We start from the raw sequence: 11,302 nt of genomic DNA, 5'->3' as shown, positions 1-11,302 counted from the left end.
TTAAGTACTGAGTCGATGTTTAGGAAACTTAGGATTTTGAATGTTGGTCAAACCAGAGATTTTCAGATTGGTATTTTTGTGTTTCAGAGTTTGAATGGTTTCGCGCCTGATGTTTTTAATAATTTTAATTCATTTTGTCACGGATATGATACGAGAAATGTTGAAGACCTGGTAAGTGAGTCAAGAAGTACGGTTCGTTATAGCCCTGTGGCAAAGCACACAGGTCCGGTGGTCTGGAATATCTTTCCAAACTCAATTCGGGAAGCGGAAAGTGAGCCACAAATTATAAACTGGTTAAAGAAGCATCTCCTTGCTGGCAGTTGATGAGTGTGTGACTGGATTACTAGAGAGAACAATTTAAGTATTATTGATAGTTACTCATTCTGTTACTCATCTTTTTTTAAATTTATTATTCTGTAATTATTATTAATATCTTTTGTATTGTTCTTTAGTTGTGTTTATTTCAGTGATGACTTGGTTAGTTGTTTAATTTAGTAATTGTGTACTGGTTGCGTTTTTCAAGCATATTTGTGCTTTGTTTGTAACCGGTCGTCAAGCCGGCACGAATTGCATTTAATAAAGATGTTGAATCCTTAAACCTACTGGGGTAAATGCCAAAGGAGGAAAGCATTGTGTGAAATAAGATTACACCGAAAAGAAAACATCTAGCAACATCACCCACGTCACCAACCGATAGACAAGAACCGATAAGTATTTACAGCATATCTAACCATAAACTGAGCGATAAAATATACATCTTTTTTGGCAGGTATGCCTAACCCAGTTGTTACTGACAAAAACAGGAGAAAAAGCTAATAACTATGACCCATTTAGAGCTGTTGTCTGTAAAGAATGCGGTCATAGTTCGCGGCTAATGCCCGGGAGCTGAAACAATTCGTATCAAATTGCCATAATTAATTTTGTACAATACAACATACCTTTTAAAATTACGACAACCTTTAAAATTGACAGCTAACAATTGCGCAGATCTTAAGCTTTGTTCCGCCGTCCAACAATGTTAAAGGACATTTTCAGAGAACCTTTCAAACAAATCAAATCGTTGGCAGACAGTTTTAAGCGCAATATTCAAAAATCGAACAATGCAATAACGCAGGATGACTAGTTCCTTTGTTTGATATATTGATAAACAATTGCGGACGGTTAATATTTCTCGGCGATTAAAAGATCTAAAGCCTTACTTGCCAGTCATGACAAAATGAAGAAATTAATCTGGGAAATAAAAACGGGCCTAGGGCGACACATGCAGGAAAAGAAGAGAACAATCAAACAAGTATTTTACCGGTATGCAACAAGGCGTTTTCGGCGTAGAAAAAAAAAACACAAGAATCAAAAACTGACATAATATAAATAAAAATATATATTTAAAACCAAAATAGCCTAACTACAATATACACAATTATACTCGCATATACGCTTACCAGCATGAAACCACGAGTTTTTTTTATTTCTCTCTGCGCTGAAGACGCCTTGTATACGGGCCAAATATTCATTTGATTATTGTTCTCTTCTTTTCCTTCATACTGGCCGTAGAAACATTTGTCGTTTCCAGATTTCTTTGTTTTGATATTTCTTGACAAATTTTTGGACAAATTTAAGATAAAAATTTGTACAGCGAATTAGACAAAAACATTTTCGGCTATTCTGGCTTGATCAAGGCATTCACCCTCTTTTTTTCTGTCTTCAGGTCCTATTGTCCCGATAAACAATCCTTGAAACTACCAAGCCTTATTTCCAAGCTTTTGCTTCTCGAATTCCCTCCCCCCCACTTATTGCATATCTGTGAATTGTTCCCTAACCATTTCTGTTAACTAACAATTAGACGGCAAAAAAGCCTTTGGGGGTGGAGGAGACAAATCCCATTTCCTCCCCCTAAGCGCCTTATTAACGGCATTATTATCAAATTTATATACGGCATCTGCAGTTCTTTTGGAGTAGAGCAGAACTGCATAAAAATTTTCATTTAGATTAGAACAATTCCACTTATACGAAGAGCCTTTGCAAAATAAAAATTAATAAATAACATATCTAATGTGATGCCATATAAGGATTGAAAATCCAAGTAGTGATACCACACTGCGTTTTTTTATTTTTTTTTTTATCAAGGAGGCAAGTGCTGGGGCATGATTTAAAGCTTCCTTTATCCCTGTTTTCAGTCAGACACATTATCTTAAAGGGAAACTAGAAATTCAATTGTAATATCCAAATGCTTAATTAGTCAAACACAACAAGTGAACCTAGAGGTCATAGCAGATTATTTCTTGAGTAAAAATTAGTCTCGTTTCATTATAGGTCTTTTGAAGGCAAATTTTCTAGTTTTGAGTTAATCACAAAATAAGGTTAGTAAATCCAACCTAGGCTTCTGAAATTTTGATAAAAAGACGATCATCAATGAACACAGAAATAGGAACAAGAGACCAATTCTTCAAGAGTCTTTACTGCCACAAAAAGTAGTGTATCGTCGGCAAAAGATGTCGTAGACCCAACAGGAATATAGAAACCGTATGCTGTTGACATACATTAAATACAACAGGGGTCCTGACACGGAAACCTGAGGAAGTTCACATGAAACAGGAAAAAACCAAGAAACTTCTCTTCTAGATTTACCCTCACTGACCTACCATTTAAAGACAAACTAAACTAATTCAAACATCAGTAGCGAGGCATCTCTGCTTTTAGAGAGAGCCGTAGGGGATAAACCATTGGAACTAATAGCCCATCAAGACGTTATTACATGCATCTGGGTGTTACGTAATATTACAGCTCACCTGCAGCGGTATAGTACACCGTTACGTAATACGGTTTCTTTTCTAAAAGATGCAGGTGTCTGCTACATAGTAGAGCGTGATTTTTCATTGATTGCTTAAAAAACCTGCGAGGGTCAGGCAAAAAAACCTTCAGGGCCCACTAGTGGGGATACGGAGAGCCTTTGCAAAAAAACAACAACAAATAACATAGCTAATTTGATGTCACATAAGGTTTGAAAATCCGAGTAGTGATACCACACTTTTTTTTCATATATCAAGGAAGCAAGTGTTGGGGCATGATTTAAAGCTCACTCTATCCCTATTTTCAGTCACACATTATCTTAAAGGAAAACTAGAAATTCAATTGAAATATCCAAATGCTTAATTAGTCAAACACAACAAGTGAACCTAGAGGTCATAGCAGCTTATTTCCTGAGTAAAAATTAGTCTTTTTTTCATTATAGGTCTTTTGAAGGCAAATTTTCTAGTTTTGAGTTAATCACAAAATAAGGTTAGTAAATCCAACATAGGCTTCTGAAAATTTGATAAAAAGACGATTATCAATGCGCACAGAAACAGGAACAATAGTCAAGAGCTCGTATAGCACTTGTGACGAGGTCGGAACCTAAAATTAGACTCGGTACTAGAGTTAAAATGGGGCATCTAAGACACGAAATCTTTGTAGATGTCAAGTTTCATTAAGATCCGATCACACATTCGTAGGAAAAATACACCTCAATTTTCCCGATTTCTTCTCCCTCCAGCCCCCAGATGGTCGAATCGGGCAAACAACTGTCCTCAAGTCAATTTGTGCAGGTCCCTGCAACACCTCCCAATTTTCATCGTCCTAGCACGTCAAAAAGCATCGAACTCGCCAAAGCACTAGAAATCCCTCCAACTCCACCAAAGAGATAGAATCCAGTCCGGTTGTAAATCACGTATCTAGAACTTGTGCTTATTCTCGAACTACCCAAAGCACTAGAAATACCCCAACTCCCCCGTAGTAATTGGGTCCGGTTATGTCAATCACGTATCTAGAACAAATGCTTATTCTTCCCATCAAGTTTCATCCCGATCTCTCCACTCTAAGCGTTTTCCAAGATTTCCGTTTACCCCTCCACCCTCAATGTCCCCGGATCCGATCCAAATTGAAAATGGAGCATCTGAGACATGATATCTTTCTATATATCAAGTTTCATCCATAACCGATCACCCATTCATAAGATTAACTTACCTCAATTTTCCTATGAAAACAAAGAAAGGGAATAAAAAATGAAAAGAGAAAAAACAAATAGGTGAAAAAACGAGGATTTTATCAGCCAGTAGCTAAATATGAAAAACAAGCAAATATTTCGACAAGGACCTCCACCAAGTCGTCCTCAGTGCTCAAAGAAAACAAAGAAGAAGAAAAAAAAACAACAGCAAAATCTAACCTTTATAAGTGAACTACACGAGAGGAAGACAGATACTGACTCAACCAACAAAAAACCAAGTTTAAATCAATGAAAGAGAAGTTACCAATTAGATTGAATAAGTATCCTTTGCCTTGCAACAGATTTCGCCTGTATACAATTTCGGTTTTCATTAGATATGCGGACAGGTTGTCTTAAATTAGACTGAGCGGAAGTATTCATAGAGTCTTTTAATATTAAATTATTATAAATTGGGCTTAAGGAAATATCTCCCGTGTCTCTATTTATAGCCAAATTTCTATTTATATGTTTTTTTTTATCTCAATAGCCTCTTTAAAAGATTGCGTTAGACCATTTACAGTAGATATTAAAATTGCCTCTTCAAAAAGAACTAAATGGGCAGGATTTTCGTATATATGCTGGGCCAGAGCTGAATCAAGGTTGTCATTTTTATTTTCCAATCTCAGGGACTTATCTATTGAAATTTTGTGTTCTTGCAATCGTTCCCCTAGTTGTTGATTGGTCCTTCCAATGTAAAATTTTCCACATGAACAGGGGACTCTGTAGACACCACTACCTAGTATAGGGTCCGTTTTATCCTTTCCTGAGTTGAAAAAATGTTCAACTTTTTGTTCAGTTTTAAAAGAAACAGAGAGAATATGTCTTTTTAAAATTTTTCCAAGTTTGTCGCTGAGTTTTGAGACGTATGGTAATGTAGTGAAAGTTTTTTTCTCAATTGCCAGTGTACCTGAATCAAGGGGGACGGGCTTCCTGTTTTCCTGTTTAATCTTTTTTAATCGTCTATCTATTATATTTTCAATGAGGTTGATTGGGTAGCCATTGCAGAATAGAATGTCTTTAACATAGTCTAACGCGGATTTTACATGATTACGTGAACATATTTTTAGAACCCTGTCGACTAAAGAAATTACTACCCCTCTTTTTACACATTTTTCATTCCCTTTCTTTGTTTTCATACGTCATGCATAGCCAGTATGGTCTAAGATCGTATTTACCTCAATTTTCCCGGTTTCCCCTCCCCTCAGATGGCCGAATCAGGGAAGCGACTGTTATCAAGTCAATTTGTGCAGGTCCATGACACGTCTACCAATTTTCACCGTCCTAGCACGCCCAGAAGCACCGAACTCACCAAAGCACTGGACCCCCCCCCCTCACTCCCCCAAAGAGAGCAAATCCGGTCCGGTTATATCAATCACGTATCTAGGAGTTATGCTTATTCTCGAACTCACCTAAGCACTAGAAAACCCCCCAACTCCCCCAAAGAGATCGGATCCGGTTATGTCAATCACATATATAGAACTTGTACTTATTCTTCCCATCAAGTTTCATCCCGATGTCTCCACTCAAAGCGTTTTCCAGATTTCCGTTTCCCCCATTCACCTCCCAATGTCCCCAGATCAGATCCGGTCACTGATTCGTAAGATAAACATACCTCAATTTTCACGATTTCCCCTCCCTCCAGCTCCCCCCCCGATGGTCGAATCGGGAAGACGACTGTTATTAAGTCAATTTGTAAATGACTTGATACGCTTACCAATTTTCATCGTCCGAGCACGTCTAGAAGCACCGAACTCACCAAAGCACTGGAAATTCCCCCAAAGAGAGCGGATCCGGTTATGTCAATCACGTACCTAGGACTTTGTGCATATTCTTCCCACCAAATTTCCTCCCGATCTTTCCATTCTAAGTGTTTTCCAAGATTTCCGGTTTCCCCATCCAATTACCCCTAATGTCACCGGATCCAGTTTGGATTTAGAATATAAGCTCTGAGACACGGGGTCCTTCTAAATATCAAATTCCATTAAGATCCAATCACCCGTTCTTAATTTCTAATTTAATCTGGTCCCTGATACGCCTGCCAACTTCAATCGTCCTAGCTTATCTGTAAGTACCCGAACTAGCAAAACCAGGACAGACAGACCGACTGACGGAAAGAAATTCTAATCGCTATATGGTACTTGGCCGACGGGCAAGTGTCATAAAAACGTAGGGCCATGAATGTAGACTGAACCCAAAGAAGAGTCAATAATCTTCTTTAACTTGTCGGTCAATATTAAAAAAATCTTAATGAAATGAATAACCAAATGATCTTTGAGCACTCTTTCTTATCAGCAACAAAGCAATAGTTGAACCTTAGCACATTTTTGTTACATAAAGAATTTACAAACCATATGACACACCTAGCAACAAGATAAAAACAAAAACCTCTTCAATCCATTTATTAATTCGAAAACGGAATACAGACAAAAACAATAAAACAGAACTCATTGAAATAATTCACTGCTAAAGCATGTTGAACTCAAATATTTACATTATTACACGCCATTTTCTGCAAACTATTTTCTAGTCTATACTCCGATAGAAACCTTAAGAAATGCAGAAGTTGAATACTACTCTATGCAATCTTTCTTATTGCTCAAAACTAAGTTATACTCTGAATAAATTAACTGAAAACAATGCATTAACTTCTATAAATAAGGCTCAAATATATTGATGTTTGGTTACAAAAAGAGGACAGCATATTAATTTTTTCAGAAGTTTGATGAAAGAAAACTAATGCCATATTGATGGTACTGTAAGATTCTTCCTTCTGAATTTGAAATTGAAACATAATTTCGTTTTCGAAAATGATACTCTGGGAAGACCTTAGTAGTTTACCTTCAACTACACTTTTAAGTCTGTCATTTTACAGCTTTTACATGGCAACTAAATTTCGAAGGAAGGTACCATCTGCGCCAGGGGGGGGGGGGTACAGAGATTGGTCAAAAGCGTTGGAATTATTTCTATCACTGCCTCCCAAAAGGATTGGACCATTTAAACGTCTCGTTTTGCCTGATCTGAATCGCAGTATGGGTAGACTTAATAATAACTTCGTATTGAAATGGCTGAGGTTTCAGGCACTTGAATATCGAATTCCATATTTAGCCTTAGCTTGCCTGGACAGTTTTGTGTTAATTTCAGGGGGTTTTCAAAATAGAATTTTTTTTATGATAATGTGTAAAGGGCGATATCTGACATCTAGCTCAAATAAAATAAAAAATCTGAATTATAAAATGCTGTCTTGGTTGGCCGATTAATTGTTCAAAGGATGACCTTACTACCAGAATCTAGAAATATTTAAATTTTCCAGTACATATACACGGAAGCACTTCTATAATTAATGTGAAAAACAAAAATACAATTGGTGCAACTCCTAGTGCTAATAAGTTAACAAACAAATAAGAGAGAAAAAAAAGACCAATTCATAAATAACCAAAATTCCAAGTGGTTAAATTCATATATATTCAAATTTAAATATAAATAATAGCATACAGAAACGTTTGCCCACAATTTTTTAAGGGGATGGTAAGCCAACTTTTGAAAATACTCTACTTTTCCACATCATAAAAATCAGGTCTACCAAGTTCCCACATCTCCAAGAAGGACTGACCATAGGCCCAATTAAGAGGGAGAATCCCTCTTCTCAGGAGCGTTCAAACCTCCTTTTCAAATCGACACTGAAGTACATGAAAACTTAGTTGTCTACCCTCTACATAAAAAAAACGTTGATTTCCTTCTCTCAGTTTCAACAGATGTGAACATTTTTTTTCGAAATCAAGCACAGATCCTGTTGATTAAGTTACTCCGCAGATGACGAAGGGAAATAATTTGATATTTTTTGGCAGATAAAACGTTACGAATAAAAAGGAAAGACAGTTCCGTTACAAACAAAAAGGCATAGTGAATACAAAGCCATCATTCTCAGGTTCCCACCCGGACATTAGATAACTCTGAATAATTGAATCTTCTTTTTTCAGGACACTTACATAGATTCCATTAGATGATGTATTTTATGGTCGTTAGTTAAGTGCAAGGACTTTTGACACACAGAAGATCGAAAAAACTACTTTCGAATAAGGGCCCTTCTCTCCAGCTATGCTTTTACCAAAGATTGACGCAAAAACCTAAGACCCATCGCCCGTTTTTAATCCAGTTCAGTTTAAAGGGCACACAACTTCACTTTAAGATTGTTATTACGCAAGTGGTACAACATTTTTCAAAGCAGTCACTATGCTCCAATGATTTGCTCAAAATTCGTGGCTAAACTTTATAAATGGAACAAAAAAATCGTTACGAAGCTTGTAAAAATCGAGTTACAAGGCTTGTAAAGTAATTGTTATTAATACAATTGGCACAATATTCGAAATATGTATGAAACGTTAAAGTGAGTCATGACTTTTGACCTATTTGACCACAGACAATTTTTTAAGAATAAAAAAAAGGACTTTTTGATACAGAATTTCGTAATATCTTTTGTAGGTTATGTTTCATTCTTTTCTTGCTTTACATATTGCTTTTTTGCTTTGGGCCATTATAATCTGCGTCATGACTTACCCAAAATCTTACAACTCTGACAAATTACTCTGTTATGTGCCAATTGTAGTACACCCTCCCCCCTTTAAAAAAGAACGAAGATCAAATCACTGGAATGCATTTTCTAAGAATTGAAATAAGGAAAAATTCACTTCAAGATACATTCGGAAAAAAAGAGGGAAAAGGAAACATCCGTTAAAGCACCGTACGCTATATACAACTGAAACACAATTGGCTATTTACAGCAGTTGCTCTGAGGACTTTGATGATCATTGGTCTGTTGGATATGAATTGGGTTGATACGCGATTCCTGACGTGGATCTGGCTCTTCAACTTGTCTCTGGGACACAATTCTATATATTTCTGAAATAAATACAAAATACAATAGAAAAATTGCTTCAATTCAAGGTATGTTTCAACAAACCGACCATTAATGGGCTAGTTTAATATTTAGTCCAAAAACCACTGTTAATTGTAAGAACAAAACGAACAGACAATCCCTTCAAAATATTACATTTCCAAATTCAGCATCACACCCACTCAGATCCGTAGATGATAATCTAGATAACTAGATTAGCTTCTAATCTTTTCTAAACAGATATTTCCATGTGTTATAATAATTCCTAAGATTTGATACATTGTACATATTGTACATTGTATTACTGCTTTTCCAACACCCAGTTTTGCTAGAATTTCAATTTAGTAAAGAGCTATGTGATTGCAAGTAATTTCTCGGTGACAGTCACTGCCAGTTAACTTTGCTGGTAGGATTCGATTGTAAAAAAGCAAAAGATAATTAAACCCTTTTTCTTCTTTATTTATGACCCATGCTATAAAAGAAAACAAGACAAGAAATATTGGTTTCAAATAAATATTTATAGTATAAATACAAGTTTTATGTATAACTAAATGTAAATCAACGTGAAACGAATTAATTTATAATGCACACGCAAAACACAAAACAACAAACTACAAGAAGTGCGAACGAGTGAGAGAAAGAGTGATGGAGAGAAAGAGTGAGATAAGGAGACAAAATAAGTTTTCCGACAATACTTCGCTAAAAACGATTGTCTTAGAAAATTTGAGTTCAAGTGGGTTTGAAGATGAAAAATAAAGCAAATTATAATATGAATCTGAAAAAATACCGTTCCAAAAAGGGTAAAAAAGAGCGTAAGTGAAATACCATAAATCTATTACATTTAACCACCTTAAGATTTTTACAAAAGGGGTCCTGAGATGCCAACATATTTTTCAGGAGGTGATGTTTATGTTTTTAGGAGAGGATCCGTTGGAAAAATATGGCTCCTCCCTCCTTCTCTAAAAATATTCTAAAATAGAATACCTCCCCCTCCTTCTCGTAAACATACGGTATGCCACTTATGACAAGAAAAAACCATCAGCCCATTGCAACAAACATAATAATAAAAAGTGAAATAATAGTGTCAACATCTTTTTTTACTCAAACAGATTTACACAGAAGTTGTGTTTGATTCTAACATTGTCTGTTGACATAAATATGGCGTATGATTCATCGTTTCTGTTGAGAAGGAAGTCGACAAAGATAATTAAAAACTGGACTGTCAATATAAAAATACAAAACAATCAAATTCTCTATCCTGAGGCCATGCTACACGAAACGAGCAAGGCTAAAAACTAGTCTACATTACATTAAAACTTCAACGTGCTCCACACTTATCCTTAGGCATCATGCGTCGTATGTAGGTAGTGGAAATGGTCGTAATCTTAAGTGTAATCTAAAATCTGGTGAGGGTTAAAGTTCTAATAAATCTGTTGACATTAAAATGTAGATAACTTCGACACTGTATATGTGTTCGAAATATCCAGTTAAATCTTATATCTCTTCACTGTCAATAAAAAGGTTTCATCCCTATTTTGAACTGTTTTACTTTCGACATTAAAATGGTATAAAAATATTGATACAAAAAATGGTAAGCTATAAAAACCATCCCGCGACAATAAAAAATAAAAAGCTGTTCACCATCTATAAAAAAAATGACATTTAATATTTTCTGTACAATTATTTGCCTTTGCACTTCTGACCACTATAGCGAGTGAATAAGCTTTTTTTTTGTTGGAAAAAAAAAATTGTTCTTGAACCATCTTCTGGGGTCATTCACTCTTCGTGACAATTTATGCAGGTCAAACCTTTTAACATGTCGCTTAACTTTACAGCATCGCTTAGTAACTACGGTAGTAATGAACAGTAGGAAATGAGGATAAAGATATAGCTTGTATATTCGTAAAATAGATATTAAACATTAAATACTAGTTCTTTTAGGGATATAACAAGAAAAACAGAACGAAGAGATAGAAATAAATAGAAGAAACTGAAACCAAGGATTTTAAGTATAGGCAATAAAGCATTAACTAATCACTATTTCTTTTTAAAAATAGTTTTTTAATAAACAGTGTCAACTTTGACGAAATCTAAAAAATTTACCAATGAAAATGTTAATTTTCAACATGTAGCGTATCTTTCCACATTTTTCAAGTTCGATATATTTCGCTTAAAATACAGAATTCATAATTTTATAAGAAAAAGTCTATTTCTCTATTTCCACTCCTGCCATATCTATTTATAACACGGTCAATATCGACCTCAATATTCCGGTGAATGTTAATAATGGCTAGTCGTGTCAGTCTAGAATCCTGTCAGTTTAGAGCTCTTCGTTAATATTTCCTTTTCTATTTATCCTAAAATATTCGAATAAAGACAAAAAATCGTAGGAA

At 35.4% G+C, this 11,302-nt stretch overlaps 1 protein-coding gene across 1 annotated transcript in view; it reads right to left on the bottom strand.

The window, feature by feature from the left end:
- Positions 1-6,401: 6,401 nt before the first annotated feature.
- The window catches only part of LOC136035351 (ras-related protein Rab-11A-like), a 28,358-nt gene continuing 23,457 nt past the window's right edge, over positions 6,402-11,302 (bottom strand). Inside the window, exon 4 of the mRNA XM_065717098.1 lies at positions 6,402-8,914. Coding sequence (XP_065573170.1) covers positions 8,787-8,914 — 128 coding nt within the window. The 3' untranslated portion in view covers positions 6,402-8,786. The remainder of the gene's footprint in view (positions 8,915-11,302) is intronic.

This window comes from Artemia franciscana, chromosome 14, assembly GCF_032884065.1.
Source record: "Artemia franciscana chromosome 14, ASM3288406v1, whole genome shotgun sequence".
NCBI lineage: Eukaryota > Metazoa > Arthropoda > Branchiopoda > Anostraca > Artemiidae > Artemia > Artemia franciscana.
This window is presented reverse-complemented; position numbering and strand designations above follow the sequence as displayed.